Raw genomic sequence first — 20,619 nt, 5'->3', positions numbered from 1 at the left:
CAGCTTTGCCACATCCCAGCGGTTTTGGGGCTCTCTATGTTCCCCCCCCCGCCTGTCGTGTGCCCCGGCGGTGTCAGTGGATGGCAGATCCATGTCTCAGTTCATGGTTCCCACTGGCGATGCCGGTGTGTGTGCAGCCTTATCCAGGTGTTTCTGGCTCTCGGTGCCACCGTGGTGTTGCCGGTGTGGATCCCTGTGCCGGTGCCACTGGAGGGGCAGTGCCAGGAGCTGTTCCACAGGTGCACGGGTGAACACACAGCCCCTGTTCGGGGTGGGCTCCGGAGTGTCCCGTGTCCCACGAGGAGGAGGAGGAGGAGTTGTGCCGTGGAAATGAACCCCGCGAAAGCGCAGGCCACGCAGGGGGTGCGTTCGTTGTGTCCATCCTCAGGTTCGGAGCCCCTCGGCCGATCTCCCAGGGATGGGATGGACACGAGGCCCCTCATCCGTGTGCTTCAGACCCCCCCAGCCCCGGCTGTGTCCCAGCTCCCGGCGAGGTTCGCTCCGGAGCTGCCCAGGACTCCTTTCAGGCTGCTTTGCTCAGGCCGGGGCTGCTCCCGGAGCACCGGGGGCCGCGGCTGCTCCGTGCGGGCTGCGGGCGCAGCTTTGGGGGTGGTGTGGGGCGCTCTGGGGCTGCAGGTCTGGGGCGCTCTGGGGTCCGTGAGGCTCCGTGGGTGCCGCCTGGATGCAACCCGGGCTCTGTGCAGGTCCGCAGGTGCCGCTCTGGGGTCCGTAGGTGCAGGTTTGGGGTCCGCGGGTGCCGCCAGTCCCCCGTAGTCCCGCTGTCCCTCGCCCCCCGCCGCCCCATCCCCGCGGCCCGAGCGGGGCCGGTGCCGCCCCGTTCCGGTGACGGCAGGGGCGGGCCGGAAGCGCGGGGGGGGGCGGAGCGGCCCCGCTCCCGTCCCGGTGCTGCCGGTCCCGGCCCGGTCCCAGCCCGGCACTGCCATGCGCAAGTTCTTCCAGGAGATCAAGGCCGACCTGAAGTTCAAGACGGCGGGGCCTGGGCAGAAGCTCTCGGAGCCGTCCCGGTACGGGCTGGGGGGACCCTCCGGTAACGCCACCGCCGGTAACGCCACCCCCGGGCACCCCCGGCCCTTCCGCGGCCGGTACCCCCCCGCCCCGGGCCCGGTGCCTCCCCGGGGCACGGGGGGGACGCGAGGCTGGGGCCAACGACACCGCCGGGCCCGAGCGCCCCTGCCCGCGGGGCCGCGTCCCGGGGCTGTCACCGCCGGGTGGGCGCACGGGCGGTCACCGAGCCCGTGTCCTCCGTCCCAGGGCCCCCAAGGAGAAGCCGAAGGCCGAAGTGGCCCCGAAGCCCCGGCAGGCCCCGACCGATGAGGCGCAGATGGCGGCGGCCGCGGCGCTGGCCCGGCTGGAGCTGAAGCCCAAGGGAAAGGCACCGTCCGCCTCCCAGGAGGCCATCAAGAACCAGGGTAGGAGCGGCCCGCGGGACTGCGGCTCCGGCAGAGCCCGGGGACAGCGGGCCCGGCTGGGAAAGCGCCCGGGAACAGCTCTCGAGGGTGTTTTGGGGCAGCTGTCACGGAAATGGGGTCATGCACTGCCCTGGGCTGGGACACCACACCTGGGCAGGTGTTTGCTTCGCAGGGCAGCGCTGAGCTGTCCAAAAGCCTCTGGAATGCGCTGAGCCTCCTCTTGAACCGGGGTTTGTCTGTTGTAGTGAAAAAAGAGCTGATGGCCGAGGCAGCTGCCAGCGAGAAGGGGCTCTCCATGGAGGAAAAGGTGAGGGGGACGCTCAGCACCTGCTGAGCACGAACCTGAGGACGTTCCCTGCTCAGCACCCATCGCGGCTGCTCTCCCTGTCCTGGGTGGATCTGCCAGGGTGTTTATAAACATAACCCCCCCAAACCCTCCCCATGCTCACTTTGGTGCCTGGTTTTATCTCCTTCAGGAGCAGGAGGAGCAAGGGGCAGCTGCTCCCTCTGTCTCGGGTGTTTATTTCATCTGCCCCTTGACCGGTGACATTGTGAGGAAAGACCAGAAGGAAAAGCACCTCCGAGAAGCCATCCAGGCAGTGAGTGCTTCCCTTCCTCCTCTTCAAACTCCTTTTGTGCCAACCCTCCACCTCCTCCCTGTAAAATCTGCCCAGGACAATTTCACCTTTCTTGTTACCTCATCTTTAGCCCAGCAAATGGGGAACAAATGAGCTGAGCTGGGGTCAGCTCCTCCCTGAGCAGCTTCTCCCCCTCTCCCTCAGTATTTCTCCGTGGACCCGGTGGCTGCTTCCATCATGGAGATCCACACCTTCAATAAGGACCGGGAGAAGGTCCGGGCATGCGTGGAGACCATGGCCAAGTGAGTGGGACTGAGGGCATGGGCAGCTCATCCCTTCCCAGGTGGATTTTCTTGCTGTGCTCCTGGCAAAGTCTTTTTTGTAAGAAAACTGAACTCTTGAACCACCTGGTTTGTCAGTTGACCTGATGTCAGCATCCTGAAGAGCTGGTCTCACTAATCCAGGAGGTTTGGGAGCTGCTGGTTGTTTGCTTTGGCCCCAAAACATTGATGTATTTTATTTTCCTGGGTTTCTCAGCTTTTTCCTCTGTAAGAAATACTGTGAGGTCTCTGTTTCCTCTCTGACCTTGGAGTAGCGTGTCCTGCTTCGATCCAGGCAGTGCGTTCCTCTTCCTGCAGGTACCTGGATAACATCTACCTCCATCCAGAGGAGGAGAAGTACCGGAAAATCAAACTGCAGAACAAGGTGTTTCAGGTGAGCTCAGCCTCCTGCAGCTGCTCAGCCTTGGAAAGCCCTTGCTTGGAGCAAACTCCCTCTAAATCCTGTCCTTTTCTTTCAGGAAAGGATAAGCTGCTTGGAAGGGACACACAAATTTTTCCAGGCTGTCGGGTTTGAGACAAAAACACTGCCTGTTCCAGGACAAGGTAAGAACTCAGGGTGTTAACGTGGAGTCAGGGCTTTGGGGGGTGCTGGGGGAGGCAGCTCTGGTCGCTGAGAGCTCCACAGAGGTCATTACTCCAGGGCTGGAACAAAAACAGCCTCTGAGCCTGCACATTCCTTGTTGAGACGTGACATTTTCCCAGAGATCCTTGTCCCTGTGTCACTGCCCTAAAGACCAAGAGCCTCGTGCCCCATCCTTGTGGTTGCAGAGGCCACGGAGGAGTACTATGTGCTGAAGGAGGAGATGCTGAGCAGGCTGGAGGAGCTGAAGGATTGCAAGGAGCAGCTGCTGAGCTCGGAGCCCGTGCGGGCGCAGCTACACCGGCAGCTCACGGTGTTCCAGCCGTCGCCCGCGGCCGCGCGCTTTGAGCTGCCCCACGACTTCTTCAACCTCACTGCAGAGGAGCTCCGCAGGGAGCAGCGGCTCCGGTGAGGGGCTGCCGGAGCAGCAGGGCCGGGGGACACCAGCCAGGAGCTCGTGCCTGTGCTCGGGGCCTACAAGGGTCTCTCCCCGCAGGACAGAGGCGGTGGAGAAGGCGTCGATGCTGAGGACCAGAGCCATGCGCGAGAAGGAGGAGCAGAGGGAGATGAGGAAGTACAACTACACCCTGCTCCGGGTGCGCTTTCCCGATGGATACATCCTCCAAGGTAAAAGAGACTCCTCACCCTTCCTTTGTGCACCTCCAGAAGCTTCTGAGGGTACTCGTAGTGTAAGGAACTCGGTAACGGGGTGCTGAATGCAGCAGGTGCAATAAACCACCCCAAAACCACAGTGGGGTAACGCTTCTCCGTCAACTCTTCCCACCTCCAAACCCTCCCCCTGCTCAGGGTTGGGATTTTAAGCCAGGATTGGACAGAGAGGGAAGAATCTCAAGGCATCATTAATTAAATTCTGCTCTTCCCAGGCCTTTGGAAACAAGCTGGACTCGTTAGATCAGTGTGTGACAGCAGCCAGCGTGAGGCTGCCTGTGTGATGTCAGACTGTACAACAGCATAAATCCTCTTCAAATTTTCCAGTAGAACTCTGGAAATCATTTCAGGCTTTCCCAGCTCTTTGTTACAGGCTGGCAGGGGCTCCCAACAATTGACTATTTTTCTTTGGGGATTCTGCTTTTATAGTTTTCAGTTAAATCAGGCTGGCTGTGTGTCAGGGAAGTCGTTGATTAAGTCAGCATCAGTAGGTGAAGCCCCATGGAACCGACCACAAAAGGTTAGATTTTGGTAAATGCCAGACTCTCTCACCTTGTTTTCTCATGGCAGGGACTTTTTATGCCCGAGAATCAGTATCTGTGCTCTACAACTTTGTGAGAGAAGCACTCAGAGAGGACTGGCTGCCCTTTGAGCTCCTGGGACCCGGAGGTCTCAAACTGACTGATGAGAACTTGGCCTTCAATGAATGTGGGTTGGTGAGTGAAAAAAATGATTGTTCATACCTTCCAGAGCATCTTGAGGCTGTCAGAGTCTTCTGCTACTCAGAGCTGGGGGAGAAGTTGGTGTCCTTTCAGAGCCCCAAGTTGCACTCTGGCCCCTCATTTTAAGCACAAAGCAGTAACTGCTTGGGGGCTTTGAGGTCAGGAGGGAAGCGCAGGGTCCTCCCTCCTGGAGCAGAGAGCAGCTGGCAGGGGCTGAGCAGCCACGCTGGGAAAGAGGGGAGGCAGCAATGGGGAGGGAGGGTATGAACAGAAAGCCCAAAGTAGCATCCCCTAAAAGGAGCTGCTTGCAGAATCCACCCCTGTCCTTGTCAGTTTGAGTAGTTCGGGTCTGTGAATGCACACAGGGTGTTCTAAACAGCCCTGGCAGCGCCCAAGGCCAGGCTGCAGCACCCTGGGACAGTGGAAGGTGCTCTTGCCCATGGCAGGGGTGGGACTGGATGGGCTTTAGGACTCCTGGCATCCCACACCGTTCCCTGGCCGCTGTGGTCAGTGACCTGCCTGTCCTGCCCAGGTGCCCTCGGCCCTGCTGAGCCTGGCCTGGGACGCCACGGTCATGGCCGACGTGGAGGCGGCGGCGGAGGAGCAGCGCAGCCCCCTCAGACCGGAGCTGCTTGCCAGGGTCCAGACTCTCTCCTGAAATAAAGGGCAGTGCCGCCAGTGCTGCTGGGTTTAGACTCTTTCCTCCTTTTCCCGAGACTGCTGGAGCTACGTGAGCTCAGAGGTGGCTTTGGTTTAGCTCTGCAGGGGGGCTGGACCCTGCGGTCCCCTCCCAGCTCCAGACACACGGGTGGCCTCTCCCAGTGGCACGGGGCTGCTCTGAGGGGCTTTGAACACCACACTGGAGCAGGGACTGCCTGAGGTGTTCCCAAGGCAGCGGTGGAACGCTGCCTGCTCCCTGGGAGCAGGGATTAGAGGCTGTTAGGCTGGAGTACCAACCTGAGCCTGGGTATGGGGCTGGGTTTAGAACTCAGAGCTTCCCCCTCTGCTTCTGTGTGCACTGTAACTCCTATTGGAGAGAAGCTATTTGGATAAAGTTACACTTAGTCTGATTAAATGGAATTATTTAAATACGCAGTTCTGCTCCCAGTTGTTTGAGTTGCACTGTTGTTAGAGGTGTGAGATGCCAAATGAGTCTGTGCTGGGGCTGGCACTGGTGTTACTGGGGCAGCATCACCCCCTTGTCCCTTCACAGACCAGAGACAACAGGGAACAGCTGCCGGTGCTGCCCATGGGGGAGATAACAAACCTCAAATTACAGACAAAGAACTAATCCATAACTCACCAGTCACACGAAGTTAAAAGCCCCAGCAGTTTGTTCTGTGTATCATCAAGTTTGATGCCAGTTCAGTCCTTTAATACCTCAATCAAAGATTTTCTGGGACAGAGCCCAGCTCTGATGTAGACAAGAGACTGAGAATCTACCCCTGACCTGTAACTCATTCGAGCCTGTCCCAAAATAGGACAAACGATGAATTTTTCCTTTTCCAAAGGTAAAGCCCTGCTGCTGTTCTCTGGAGCAAGTAAGACCACAAACAGGATGGTAGAAGAGCATAAATTCATATATAATTGTACATCATTTATACCCAAGGCCACGCTGTACAACATTATGAACAGTCATTCCCCAGTGGCATCACAATAAGCTTATTCCAAAATCCCTCAGCTGCTTTTAGAGATAACTTAGATACCTTTCATTACAAAGAAGTATCAAAATTTCAATAATGCTTTATTAAGGACAGATTAATATGCAGTATTTTTAAAAAAAAGCTAAAAAGCTAAAACTAAAAATTTAAGCTTCCATCTGGTCTGACGCAGAACAAAGTGCTGTCTTCTCTTTACAAGAAATGTGGAATACTTTCAAGTATCTTGGTCACAGATACACAAGATTTAAAATTTTCTAGCTCATTCTACATACATACAGAGGAGTTAGTAGGCATTTAAGTCTCAAATTGTATTAGATGGGCTGACCATGCTGCTGTCCTGGTGAGCAGCTCTTGTGCCACTGGATTCTGAAGCTGTAGAACCTGCAAAGGAGCAAATGTGTTTGGTTTGTTTTGTTTTTATAAATATCCTCATTAATCCAGTAGAATTTGACTACTTTATGTTTTATCTGTCTTAGCTTCCTGCATCTGTTGTGAGTCTCCTTTTCAACACTATTTAAAAACCGGTTTTAACACTGGCTTCATATTTAATACCACCAATCCAGAATAAAAATCACTTCAACCATAAAAAGGATTTTCATAATCTTTTCAGTGCTTTAGAGTCAGGCAGAGCCAAACAAACAGAGCTGCATGTGTGTCAGCAGAGCCTGAGGGAGGGAAGCTGCTCAATGGCATCCTCAGAACAAGAGGTGACAAACCTGAGGCGAGGTTTTCATCTCAGAGCCTGGTAATAAGCAAAAGCAGCTTAAGATTAAAGCCAAGCTTCTTGTCAAGCAGTTCCACTGTCTGTTTTGGGAGGTGAGAGGAGCTCAGAGAGGAAGGAGAGCCCAGATAATGTCTGGAATGGGTCAAACACTACAGAATTTATTGCACGAGTCCTTATCTACCAGAGGAGCTGCCCAACACAAACCCACTTTCCTTAGAGCAGGCTGTGAGAGCTCCATTGTGAGCAGGAAGAAAGAGCTCAGAGCTTTGGAAACCACAGCACGTGCTTGGAGTCAGCTCATTGATCTGTGTGATCACGTCCAAAAGCTCTTGGAGATGAAAGGAGCTGCTCCACATCCTCATCCCACCGCGGCCTGAAAAGAGAGCTGCAGCAGAGGGGCTTTGAAGGCGTTTTCCAAGGGAGAACTGGGACACAAACACAAGCGACTGCTCAGACTGTGCAGCAAAGCAGCAGCTGGGCTGCTCCCTGATGGTACCTCCTTCAGACAATTTGCACCTTTGAGGAGGCAGCAGAGGGGTGGCAATCCAGACCTTGCTGGTCCTGGAAGGGCTCTGCAAGCCCCAGAGAGCAGCAATATTTACAGTAATTTACCAGTGCCTCTGCTGGCACTGCCCTGATGCTCGCTTTTGCTCCCAGGAATAACCAGGGGACACTGGCAGCCAAGTGCTTTGTGCTACTGAGGCAATGGGAGGGAGGAGGAGGGCAGAAAGGACAGGTTAGAGAAGGTCATAAATAGCAAAGAAGCATTTTAAAAAGAGGTTAAACAGCAGGAGCATCTAGAATAAAATATCTAGAGAGAAAAGCTCAAGGAATGGTGAAAAAGGGGCAGAACATCCCAAGTTTAGCTGCACACAGTTCCTGCTCCCTGGGGGGAGTGTCTGCCAAGAGCCTGGGACCCACTGCCCTTCCCACCTTTTCCTGGCTGTACATCCACAATCATGCAGTCATCATCTTCCTCATCTTCCTCCGTGTCTGCCTGAAATCCATCCATCTCTGCAGCCTGGAGGGAAAGAACAGGGAGCAGGTGTGAGCCAGCAAGAGGAGGGTGCCACGTGTGAGACCAGGCACCGGCATTGCTGGGCACCGTCCGGGCAGGTGGGCACCTCTGGAGGGAAGGAAAACCAGCAATTCCCAGCTCCAAGCGACACGGAGCTGTGACAAAAAGCTTCATCTGCAGTGGCACACACAGTGGGAAACAGGCCAAGCTCCTGCTCCAAGATCCTTCCCTCTTACACAACGTGCTGAGCACCCCCGCAGCACAGGCAGCTCCTTCCAGCCCTCGCAGAAATCCGACTCTCGCTGGATTTTTGGAAGGGAAGTCTCTCCCCTCTCTGTTGATTGTTTTCATAGAATCACAGAACCATAAAGGTCAGCGAGTCCAACTGTTCTCCAGCCCTGCCAAGGCCACCACTGACCGTGTCCCCAAGTGCCACATCCACAGGGCTTTGAAATCCCTGTGGGGACGGGGACTCCACCCCTGCCCTGGGCAGCTGTGCCAGGCCTGGACAGCCCTTTTCAGGAAGAAATGTTCCCTAATCTCCAACCTAAAGCCCCTCTGGCGCAACTCGAGGCTGTTCCCCCTTGTCCTGTTGTCCCCTGGGAGCAGAGCCTGACCCCCCCGGCTGCCCCCTCCTGTCAGGGAGTTGTGCAGAGCCACAAGGTCCCCCCTGAGCCTCCTTTGCTCCCTCTGAGCCCCTTTGGATGTTCTCTCCCTTCTGAAGATGGAGAATTACTGTTGCTTGTCAGGTTTGGAACTTGTTTTCCCCCCGACTCCTCCTCATCTTTGCCATCAGCTTTACTCAGGGAGTGGTGACAGTTCTTCCCTTGCTGCCCAGGTTTTCTGCCATGGGAAAAGCCCAAACTCCCTATTTTGAATCGAGAAAGCGGAACCCAAGGAGTGACACAAACTGAAGTTGCCCAGCTGTGAGGGTCTGTTGCTTTGGTTTTTCCCCTTCAGCTGGAACTGGAATGAAAATCCTGGTCCCTGTTCCCTACAAATTGCTCCAAGCCAAGCAATGTTCAATTTACATCTTTCAATAAAGTCCCAGTTCTCACATTAAATCCCTCCTCCATGTGGGCAGGTACTGCCCACTTCAGCACCAAATTTTTCTCTCCACAGCTTATGTAAGAACACCTTTACTCACACAAGCCCTGGTGTGAGCTTCCCAGCAGAGGAACACGTGCCAGAGTGGGAATCTGGCAGCCGTGCCCTCCCAGCCATTCCCAGGCTGTCCCCAGGCTCCAGCCTGGCTCGACAGGTTGGGGTGGGATCTCAGTACTTGAGCAGGGCTGATTGAGACATCAGGAATTAAAGGCTTCTGGAGCTGTGACACCTTTGCTCAGAGCTGCACCTCCCCAGCACAGCTCTAAGAAGCTTTGAAGCATTCAGGCTGGTGATGTAATTCTCCTAAAAGCCTTTGTTTTGCTATTTCTGCTCCCTTATAAGCTGAATTTCCAGTGGGTGCCAAGCAGAGACTTTTATCTCTGCCTTTATTTAGTGTACAAGAAAAAACCCAAGCAGATGGAGTTTGGGGGCTGAACAGCTTCTCACAAGTCTCTGATCTCTATCAATACCTGAATGCTGAGCTTTTTCAGTAGAAAAGCCAAAAAAGCCAAGAATAAATTGGGAAGGCAAAGCATAAAAAGCATCAAAAGCCTCATCTGTGGTCCATGGGAGGGGGGTGGAATGAATGAGCTTTAAGGTACCTCCCAACCCAAATCATTCTGGGGCTCTCTCCTAACCTGGTGCACAGGGAAGGAGGAATAAATCCACTGACAGCGATTTCAAACCCTGCCCTGCCCGTGGGATTGGAAGCAAAAGGTTGATAACCTCAAGTTTCAGCACCTAAAGCCTCAAGAGAGCATCCCAAGCTTTGTGGGGACCCAACTGTGGCCCCTCCAGTGCCTGAAGGGGCCAACAGGAAACATGGAGAGGGACTGGGGACAAGGGCTGGAGGGACAGAGCACAGGGAATGGCTTCCCAGTGCCAGAGGGCAGGGCTGGATGGGAGATTGGGCAGGAATTGTTCCCTGGGAGGGTGGGCAGGCCCTGGCACAGGGTGCCCAGAGCAGCTGGGGCTGCCCCTGGATCCCTGGCAGTGCCCAAGGCCAGGCTGGACATTGGGGCTTGGAGCAGCCTGGGACAGTGGGAGGTGTCCCTGCCACGGCAGGGGTGGCACGGGATGGGATTTAAGGTCCAAGCCAAACCATTCTGGAATTCCATGATCCCATTTTTCAGCCATGACCAGGCTCCACCTGCGGTTGCCCTGAAAAGCAGAAGCAACAACACGGAAACCACAACACAGCTCACCAGCAGCAACCACTGCAATTCCATCTCATTTTACCCCTATGAATTATTATATTTTTAAACCAGCTCTTGAAACTCAGCTTTATGTGTGTCAGGACGAGCTGGAGACTTTACAGATTGTTCTGGGGCCAGTTGCAGCTCTTGGGAACCACATTTAATCCGTTCACATGCAACTGCTGTAAGTCATCAGCTCGAGCTGTACATCTGGCAGCCACAGGCACACAGAAAACCTGCACACAAATTACACACAGCTGTAAGACCAAGGCCAAGCAGCCACTCCAGCTATTCACAGCTTGGATGCAATCACCGCCAAATAGCAGAGAATGGAAGAACAGCAGGAGAGCAACGTTTCAAATGGAACAGAGTCCAAGCTGCAGACACACAAAAGAAACCCATCTCTTCAGTCACATCATTTCGCTTCTTGCCCCATCAAAGGGGTCCTCTGGTGTGCAGGACAGGGTCTGTAGTTAACAGGCTGAGCTGGGGGCCAGCCCAGCGTGTGAACACCCCCAGCCCCATTCCCAGCACTCCCTCCTGGGGAAGAACACCCCGCCAGGAACTCACCTGCTCAGCACCCCGAGGTCTCTTCATGAACTTCGTGATGGACATGCTTCCCATGGCCTTCCTCTTGGCTGACAGGGGGGTGGGCTGCAGGACGGCCACGCCTGGCACGCTGCCCCCCTCGTCCTTCCCCGCGCAGGGCACCTGGGTGACGTAGTTCCACTGGCAGGGGACAGGGAGGTGCTCCTGCCCGAAGCTGCGGAGCACCTCGGCGTGCACGTACCAGCACATCCTGAACTCGGGCCTCTTCTCGTACACAGAGTTCTCGGAAATGATCCTCTTGAGCCTGGCCTTGGAGGGGACCCCGCTGTCCTCCCCGCCCGGGGTCTGCGGCCGCGACGGGCTCCCGTCGCTGCCCTCGCCCGCGGTCACGTCACTGAACAGTCCCTGCCGGCAGCACTCCTGGAACTCCTGGATGATCACCTTGCTCCCGTGCACGTTCCCGTGCAGCAGCGGCAGGAGGTGGCCGAGGACTGCAGGGGCAAAGGGGGCACAGAGCCGGTTAAAGGTTGGCAAAGCCAGGGGGACATCAATCAGCACGGTCACTCCAGAGGGGGAAAACAGGGGGTTGGTTTTAGAGATGTGGCTGCCCCATCCCTGGAAGTGTCCAAGGCCAGGCTGGACAGGGCTTGGAGCAAGTGGAAGGTGTCCCTGCCCATGGCAGAAACTGGATGATCTTAAAGGCCCCTCCCAATGCCAACCACTCTGGGCTCCCATGACTGTAACAGCAGCTAAATGTGATGTAGAAAACTCACCCCCAATAACAACAACACCCTGGAGTGAAATCCTCACCCCTGTTTTTAGCCTTTATGTGAGTTATTCACACCCTTGTGTTAATCAGGTGCAGGAGAAGCTCAGGGCTGGAACCCAGCACAGAAACCAAACCCTCTCCCCCAAACAATAAACAGGCTCAAGCTCATCCTAAATCTGAGCTTGCTCAAGTCTTGTTGGCTTTATTTCCTAGATTGCCCAGAGCAAGAGTTTTGGAGAGGCACTGCCAGAAAACTCCTTTCCAAGAGCTCTCAGAGATTCCTTGGATTCCAGACTTGTCAGAAACAGGTTGTTCTGAATTGGACACTCAGTAATCCCCCTACTCCCTCCAAAGCACAGTACAACAGTGTGGAAGTTCTGTTTAGCCCTTCAGGACTTACTTTGCTGATCTTTTGCTCTTTTTTTGCTACATTTCTGTGTCTGCTGCTCCTCCTCTGCCACGGGTGGATCCAGGACACAGGCTGTGAACTGCTGGAGCACCTTCAGGTCCGTGTTGGTGCTGGTGTCCTTTGCTGCCCTTTCCCAGACACAGCCAATCTTCACAGGCTGCAGGACATGGAACCTCTTCCCCTTGGCTATCAGCTCGTCCCACTCCTTTGCTTTCAGTTTCTGACGAACCTTCTGGTTCTCTGGGTCACACTCCTGCAGCCACAGGGAACAAAGGACTCGTTACACCCATGCCAGGAAAAAAAAAAAGCTTTTTAAAGCCAGCTGTGCCTTGTGTTCCCTGAGCCACACAGGGCTCCTGAACCGTGCAGGCCTGGGGGAGCCCAGCCCTGCCAGGACCATGAGCTGTCCACCCCTGCCAATATTGACACTGCACGGTTCACTGGAAACAGAGATGGAAGCTCAGGGACACCCAGCTGCCTTACCTCTGTCACACCTTCATCCTCAGATAGGTACCCATGGGGTACAAAAAACCCATCGTCCTCATCTTCATCCTCTCCCTCCTCTTCATCATCCTACAGATAAATGGATTAGAAGTTACGCTGCCAAGTGCAGTTGGGTCCTGAATTTTCCAGCATGCAGGATCCTCACCTCTTCACTATGGGAGAGACTTTCCCCTGGCTCCTCCTCTTCCCACTCTTCATCACTGTCTACTTCATAGTCCAGCAGTTTCTGCAAGAAATGCCAACATGCCACTCCTGTCCCTCATTGGAGAGAGCCACACCAAACCCAGCCTGGGGTTTCAGAGCTGAGGGAACGTGCAAATGGCCCCAGGGAAGCAGAGAACTTGGCCAAGCACATTCACTTCTAAAGAGAGAAAGAATCCCAGCAGGCTGAGGTGCTTACAGTGTCCTTGGACCATGGATTCCTGGCACGGATCAGGGAGGTTCTCTTGTTCCAGGTGCCCCAGTAGGCAGGGCGGTGATTTTCACTGAACTGCAGCAGCTTCATCCTGCCAAACTTCTCCCTCTCAGGAACAGCATCTGTCTGGCAGTTATCCACCACCACCACGTCACTGGGAACACAGGGGGAGGTGGCTCAGGCCTCACAGAGCAGCTCCAGCTTTCCCTCCTCTCCACTTCAATCACTCCCTCAAACCCCCTCTGCAGCTCATTTCATAAAAATAGAAGCAAAGCAAGCCCCAAGCCCAGACTGACCTGTTCACACTGTCACTGCTGTCACTGACCAAAGTGGGCCCAGTTTTTCGTGGTTTACGACACTTTAGATCCCTCAAGAAAGAAACTTCCCCATTCTGGGCATGCAGGAGCTTATCCAGCTGCTCTAGGTAGTCTGGATCCAGGGCAACACGACTGAGGGGGGCTAAGACCATGTTCTCCTTAATTTCAAAAGGAGCAAACTTCCCACAGGAGCCAGCAAGGGTCTGAAACATCAAGTGAGGAATGTGAGGGCTTGGACACTGAGAAGCTGCAGCACCAACACATTGAGGAAGCACCTGCTGTTGAGGTGCAGTCTGAGGTGATGATTTAGGTTAAGTGAAGATTTAGGTTAAGCCCTTCCTGTCCAAGACTCCAGCAGATCTTCCAGGCAATGCAGAAGACAAGAGCTGAGAGTTTTACTAAACCAACACAAATGTCTTCTGTAGTCTCTGCTCTGGCCTTTTTCTTAAAATCCTTTACACCTTTGGGACCAGGAAATTAAGAAAAACTAGTGCTTTGTCCACCTAAGCAGCTGTAGGGGGCAGCTGAGAAGGAAATCAGGGTATTTGTTACAAACAGCTGTGAGAGACCAACACACACAGGCACAGCAATCCCTCACCTTCGGGGCTTGTGGAGTCTTTGGTTTCTGGAAGAACCTGGTGATTTCTGCTTTCTGTGCATGAATGCGCTGAAACGAGAACCCAAATGCAAACTGTCAACACAGAGGTAGGACAAAACTTTGGAATCCAAGGTGAGCTCATGCATGACTCAACTTCAAATGCAGCGAGGCACAAAGCAAAGTTCAGGCAGTCACCAGCTCCTGTGACTCAACAAAAACTCTCATTGTCTTCCCTAATACAGCCAGGGCTCCAATGCCATTGCCAGGGGAGAGTTCATTTGTGGGCATTCAGAAACACACACAGAAAACACTTGAGAGGGTAAAAGCAAAGGAACCAACAGGTGGGAAAAACATCTGGATGGAGCAGCCCCAGCAGGTCAGGGGGGACAGGCTGCACCCCAAAGGACCCAGCTGGCACCACCAACACCATTTCACCCCGGCAGAGGAATTGAGAGACAAGCCAGAGAAAGCATTTTTACCTTTTCCTCCTCCTTTAACCGTTTCTCCTCTTCTTTCTTTCTCTTCTCCTCAAGTTTTGCCCTTGAAAACAAAGATCATGTGAACTGTCACCCACCAGGAAGGGTTTACTTGCACTGAGGAAGAGGTGGGAAGCCCCAGACCCTGACCCAGACCCCACCACGAGGATCATCTGTCAATCCAGCCAAGGACCACACTTAGTGAAGGGTAGAGAAGATTTGTTCATTCCTTCTAGAGCAAATATTGACCCATTTTAGCCACAAAATTAATAGGCTGCCTCAAGTTTCCCTCGATACCAGGAAATGGATGGGATTACCGAGTTACAGGCAACCTCCTCAACAAGCAGGGCCCTGGTGCCAGCACAGACTGCTCAGCACCGGTGAGGCAGGGCACGAAGGGGAGCTCAGTGCAGCAGGACAGCAGAAGGCACTGCTGGGACGGGGGGGCACAGAGTCCCTCAAGCATCTCAAAGCCACCCTGTGAGCCCCGGCCCGCGCTGCCAGAGCGGGGCAGCCTCCGGGAGGGCCAGCCCAGGCGGGCAGGGAAATCAGCACAGGGACCCCCGGGAGCTGCACGACCCCAGGCACTCACTCCAAAGCCTCCTGCCTCTCCTTGCGCTTCTCCTCCTTCACTCGCAGCTTCTCAGCTTTCTCCTTCTCCTCCTTTTCTTTCTTTTCCCTCCTTTCTCTCTCTTTCAACTCCTTCTCTTCCTCTTTCCTCTTCTTCGCCTCCTCCTTGGCTCGTTCTTTGGCAGCTTTTGCCTCTTCCTTCAGCCTCCCCTTCTCCTCCCTCTCCGCCTGCAGCTTCTGGAGCTTGTCCGCGCGCTCCTGGTCCTGGGGCACAAACGGGACGCTCAGGGAATTGCACCTTTGTGGCACCAAACCCCTGATGAAAATCAGCATTTCACTCCTCAAAGAGGAAACTGGACCCACCCAGTGCTTGCCCTGCAGCACCATAAAATATCCCGAGCTGGGAGGGACCCACATCATTCCCAGGAAACCAGGTGGGAGCACATCCCCAGCGCCCTGGTGCCTCAGGAGCCAGCCAGCTGAGCTTCCCTGTGCTGCCTCTCTGAAAGCTTTAATTATTCTTTTCCCTTAGCAAAAAAAGGTGTTTCCATTTCTCTAAGCATCAAGGAAAGCTTTGTATTGAGTCATCTTCATTACCCCCGTAGCATTATGGAAAATTAGATGGGAATTAAAAAATTGTAATTATTCCCTTGTTTAATAGGAGATTTCAGATTGTTTCCAAAATATTTCCTCCTGAGCTTTCATGCTTTGGTGTCATCACAGGGCTACAGTGGAGTCACTTTTACAAGTGAATTTGAGCTGATCTGACACCATAAATCCACAGGGATTTTCTGATGTTTTCCACTATCACAGAAATCAGACGTTGATGATCCCTGTGGGTCCCTCCCAAGCTGGGATATTCCATGATCTCAGGGAATACTGCGAGTATCCAAACTCCAGACTGTGGAGCTTATCCCTTGTTTTATCCCATTTTACATCATCAGACACCACCAGTGCCCTGAGCTTGTTCTGGGAACAGTGGGGGGAAGATTTTATTGGAAGTGTTGCCTTTCGTGGCGTTTCCTCCCCAAACAACTGCAATGCTCACCACGGCTCTGCTGACACAAAGGAGGAAAATGTCAAATTAAAGGGAAAGAGCTCTCTGTGCTGCAGGCACTGGTGATGTCACCAGGAAAGGAGGATCTGCCTGTGCCCAGACACTCCAACTCCTCCCTGGGTATTTTCAGTTTTCTTTTATTGATTTCACATCTCTCCTTGTCAACATCAAGGCTTCTTGAGCAGTGTCACAACACAAATAACTGCAGAAAGCCACCAACAGCCAAATGGTGCCAATGGCAAGGAAACAACACTGTCAGCCTGAGTCATGGAATCTGCTGGGTGTTGGGGAGCTGGTGTGAAGCTGACAGCTCACTGGTGGGTCTAGTTCATTCTCAGCATCATTTTTAGCTTCCATTCTCCTCTCTCCCTCACATCCCTGCTATTTTTAACACAGCTATAGAAGGGAAGAAAACAACAGATTGGAATTCTATATGGGGCACTGGGAAAAGCAAGAGGGTTTATAGCTACAACTTACATAAAACACACAAGTTTATAAACAAGGCACTGAGAGACACAGAATTCCTGAGCACAAACCTTCCCGAGGGCAGATCAAACAACCCCAAAAAGCCCAATCATGCGGCACTGGCTGCTGGAAACTCCACGTGACCCTTCAGCCTCCTCTGTACCCAGCACCCCGCGACTGACAGCAGCAGGGGCAGCAGAACCAGGGAGCAGAGCTTGCCGAGGAGCTGCATCCAAGCAAACAGAACCTGGAGCTTGAGCATTCCCAGTGGTGGCATGCAGTGGTGACATTCTCTGGGAAGCCACAGACACAGTGCCCCACTTGCCTTGTGTATTAATAAAAACAGATCCTACAGTTTTGGGGCTTAAACATTTCCCATCTCTTCCCAAAGTGCACCCACAGCTCCACTCAGGAGCTTTGGGAAGAGCCAAACACTTTAACTGCCTGCATTAGAGGTTCTTTCACGTTCCTCAGGGTGAGGAAAAATGGTAAAAAAGATACTCCAGGTGGGCTGAGATAAAAGGCAAAGGCCTTTGTTTGCTGCTCAGGCAAGGTTTGGGTGTCAGGGAAATGCCTTACTCTTTGCAATCTCAGCTTCTCCTTCTCTGCTGAACTTCTGTGGAATTTCTGAGGTACCTGGAATTACAAAATGCAAGTTTTAGAGGAGACCCACGTCCCTCCCTTTCCGGCCTGAACGACAGCAGCGCTGCTCCTGCAGGTTCCATCCAGTCACTCCAAACTCCTCCAGAGCAGGGAATGAGGACACACCTCAGGCATATCCAACCTCCCCATTTCCCTTCCAGCCTGAATCCACTCCAGTGCTCCTGTTCCCATCAAATCCTCACGTCACCACGTTTGCATAAACAAACCCCTCTGGTCCCCTCAGCTCTCCAGGATCATTTGCAAGGGAACATCCCGGGCACAGCTCAGGGGAGCTGCTCTGAGCCACAGGAGACATTTCATTATGGCAAAGCCACTTCCTTCCAGTTACACGTGGGTTCGGGGTTTTTTTGCAGCCACTTATCTTCCTGTGATATTTAACTACAGCTTTAGGAATACAAGGACTGTTTTCCACATTTTAACAGGGTTTCTTCTTGTCATCACAGTCCACTCAATCTTCCACCAGTACCAGCTCACTGACCCTAAATTCCCAACAGGGCACACTTCTCATTTACCTTTTCTTTGTGGGGGTGAAAAAAGGTGTTTTATGCTTAAGATCATTGTTCATAGACTGGTTAAAGGCCTAATTTGTCAATATTTCGGCACACCATGACTTGATTTACTGGATCCTCTCCTGCTCCTGCCATTCACAGCATCACTCTGTGATGAACAGGCTAACACAGCCCACCTGCTTTATTTTCCATATTTATCTGATATAGAACAGGAGTTCTGTCAAGTGGGGGCTTCAGCTCCTCAGAGCTGTTTCCTCCCAGGAAAACAAACCTGCCAAGATTCCCAGCTGCACAGCTTGGGGTGCAGCCCCTCATTTTGGGGAGCAGCACACGAGCAAATCCAGTCTCATTGGCAATACTGGATTACACCAGGAGGGCTTCTTGTTCTGCTGCACTGGAAATACTTCATGCCTGCCTGAGTGTGTCTATTTATTTTAGAGATGGAAGATTGGGAGCTTTCACAGAGGAGGAACTGATCATTTGACTTGATAAACACAGCAAAAGGACTGGGAGAACCATCCCCATGGTGCTTCAGCCACCTGAGAAGATGCTGCTGTCCTTGCAAGCTTCTCTATCAGAACTGCCCCAAAAATCAGTGTTTGGGGTCTCCTGCTGAAGCAGAGCTGCTAAACTGGAATTCAGGTGACAACAAACCCCCTCATCCAGAGCTTTTTCATGGAATCCCAGGATGGTTTGGCTTGGAAGGGACCTTAAGGCCCATCCAGTGTCACCCCTGCCATGGGACACCTTCCCTGATCCCAGGTTGCCTTGGGCACTTCCAGGGATCCAGGGGCAGCCACAGCTGCTCTGGGAAATCTGTGCCAGAGCTTTTCCATGCCAGCTGCAGAAATTCAGAGCTGGAAAAGCATCTGCTCTGGCTGTACTCAGCAAACATCCTCACAGGAGTTACAGCAGCTTCGTGGAGCATGAGCAGAGCTTGGGAAACAGCACCTAAAGGACAAAACTGCTCTTGGATCCTGTCACCAAAACACCAAGTCCCAGGGTGAGCATTTCATCAAAGAAATGTAAATACAGCAGCACACATTCCTCCCAGAACCAGGGAGGATAAAATCCTTTAGCTGCAGGATTTAAAGATTCCAAAGGGCAGTAATTCAGTTGTCAATCAACACCACCTCCCCATCACTCCCCATTGTCCCACTCATCCTCTTCCCCACAAGCCCAGGAAACCAAACATTGCACCACAGCAGCTTGCATCCTGAAGCAGAGCAGACCAACCTTCCTGGCAGGTGTGGAGGCAGCCAAAGGGCTCGTGTTCCTCTTGGGCTCTGCCACGAGCTGCACCTCGGGCGAGCTCCCGGAGCTCAGCGAGGAGTTGGTCAGTCCCGAGTCTCCCTCGTGGGACGACTCCAGGGCCTCATTTTCCGACGTGGCGCTGCCGTCCAGAGAAGCCACTTGGGGGGATTTCAGAGTCATGATGTCCTCCAGCAGCACCACGGGCACCTTCCCCTCAAAGAGCACATCCTTCAGTTCACTCTGGGTCCCCTTCCTGCTTCCCACGTCCTTGCACCCTATGGCCCCGGAGCACAGCTGGATCCCGCCTCCCGAATCCTCCTCTGCCTTGGCTGCAGCTGCACAGGGCCCATCAGTCTCCATGGGGTCACCTGCTGGGCTGCTCTGCGAGGAATTCAGGCAACTCAGCTGGCTCAGCTCCGTCCCTATCGTGCCGTTGGTTATGGCCACGGATGCAGCAGCTCTAGAATCCACATCCCCCCGCTCTGTGCCACCCCCGAGTCCGTGGCCAGAGCCCTTAGGCAGGTCAGGAACAACCCCAGGGTCACTTGTGTCACCTCCTGGGTTTTTCTGGATAAAATGGTCCAAAGGACCCTTTCCGTTGACAAGTTTTGGAGTCAAATTCCCATCTGAGCCCAGCTGGCAATCATTCTCCACATTGTCCAAGGAGGCACCGGAGGCATCCAGGGAGGGATCCTTGCTTGGAACAAAAGCACTTGGGGAGCTCTTGACTTTTTTGACTTCTGAATCCACATCAAATTTTTCCTTTGGCACAGGATTGAGGCGCTTGAAGGGCAGCCGAGCTGCAACAACACCACCAGGTTACTCAGTCATGGGAAATATCAAAGTATTTTATTACCTTTGAAGCATAAGATTGAGATGAGCCACTTAGGGATGGTTTAATTACAGCCAAGCCAATGTATTTCACAAAATCAGGTCTGAAATGTTGTTAATGCATTAAAACTGCGCTGGATGAGAGACACTCCCTTACCTTGGACGAGCTTCCGTGGAGGAACAGCAGCTTTGTCTCTGCACTCCATGGCTACGGGAGAAAACAACAAATCAACACCCGAGGTATGTTCCCAACGAGCTGCTGCTTCCCTGAGACGGCTGAGGCAGAGCCCAACAGCTCTCCCAGGGCCGGTGAGGGAGGACAAAGGGGTCCCACAGTCAGCCCCAAGCTAAAGGAACCCTGGCCCCACCGGGTGCCGGCAGCCACAGGGTCCCCCTGGCTGGGCTGGGCAGGAATCTCCCCAGGAGCCTGGGCCTGCACCCAGCGAGATGTGAGGAGGAAATTCCTCCTTGTGAGGCTGGGCAGGCCCTGGCACAGGGTGCCCAGAGCAGCTGGGGCTGCCCCTGGATCCCTGGCAGTGCCCAAGGCCAGGCTGGACACTGGGGCTGGGAGCAGCCTGGGACAGTGGGAGGTGTCCCTGCCATGGCAGGGATGGGCTTTAAGATCCCTCCCCACCCAAACCGATCAGTGACTCCATGAGTAAGGCAGCAGGGCGGGCCCGGGCCCGGGCCCGGCCCCGGGGCGCGGCGGCAGCGCCGGCGCCTCCTTTGTTACCCCGGTCAGGCCCCGCGCACCCCGCGGCCCAACCGCCGCCGGAAACACCTCGCGCCCCGGCCGCGCCGCACCCCCAGCTTGGCCCTACCTGGCCCGGCGGCCGGCGCGGCTCGCGGCGGTCCCGGGCGGCGGTGGCCGAACCCGACACGGCGCGGCCCGCGCAGCCCCCGCCGGCCCCGGCCCCGGTCCCGCCCGGCCCGTCCCGCTCGTACTTGGCGGGAGCCGGGGCGACCCCGCGTCCCGCGGCGCTGATTGGCCGAGCGCGCCCCACGTGACCCGCCCATCCACGCTCCCCGCTGCGTCTCGCCTCCCGACTGGCTGCCGCCCGCGGGCGCCGCTGACTGGCGGAGGCGGCTGTCAGTCTGGCGCGCCGCCGGCGCTGATTGGGCGGCTTTGTAGAGGGACGGCGGATGCCGCTGCGTCCTTACTGCCGGGCCCGAGGCCTGCCCGCTTACCGGGCGGGAGCGGGGCCGC

The 20,619-nt window shown here is 54.5% G+C and overlaps 2 protein-coding genes across 2 annotated transcripts; one reads left to right on the top strand and one right to left on the bottom strand.

Moving 5' to 3' along the window:
* The first annotated feature begins 844 nt into the window (after positions 1-844).
* Positions 845-5,415, top strand: UBXN6 (UBX domain protein 6). Its single transcript, XM_048287561.1, has 11 exons — positions 845-1,025; positions 1,273-1,430; positions 1,676-1,737; positions 1,907-2,029; positions 2,213-2,310; positions 2,647-2,722; positions 2,808-2,892; positions 3,118-3,337; positions 3,426-3,556; positions 4,169-4,314; positions 4,853-5,415. Exons 1-11 carry the CDS (start codon positions 943-945, stop codon positions 4,976-4,978), a joined length of 1,308 nt encoding a protein of 435 aa, XP_048143518.1. The 5' UTR covers positions 845-942; the 3' UTR covers positions 4,979-5,415.
* Positions 5,416-5,882: 467 nt separating this feature from the next.
* On the bottom strand, positions 5,883-20,271 carry CHAF1A (chromatin assembly factor 1 subunit A). The gene is made up of 15 exons (XM_048287560.1): positions 20,234-20,271; positions 19,570-19,620; positions 18,564-19,381; positions 16,735-16,791; positions 14,656-14,897; positions 14,067-14,127; positions 13,588-13,656; positions 12,969-13,192; positions 12,658-12,826; positions 12,403-12,483; positions 12,237-12,326; positions 11,745-12,006; positions 10,597-11,066; positions 7,639-7,726; positions 5,883-6,362 (listed from the first exon to the last, which is right to left on the bottom strand). The coding sequence occupies exons 2-15, from the start codon at positions 19,616-19,618 to the stop codon at positions 6,283-6,285; spliced, it is 2,760 nt and encodes a 919-aa protein (XP_048143517.1). The 5' UTR covers positions 19,619-19,620; positions 20,234-20,271; the 3' UTR covers positions 5,883-6,282.
* Between the last annotated feature and the right edge of the window lie 348 nt (positions 20,272-20,619).

This window comes from Corvus hawaiiensis, chromosome 28 (assembly GCF_020740725.1).
Source record: "Corvus hawaiiensis isolate bCorHaw1 chromosome 28, bCorHaw1.pri.cur, whole genome shotgun sequence".
Classification (NCBI taxonomy): Eukaryota; Metazoa; Chordata; class Aves; order Passeriformes; family Corvidae; genus Corvus; species Corvus hawaiiensis.
Note: the sequence above shows the minus strand (reverse complement) of the source record. Positions and strands in the feature narration are given on the sequence as shown.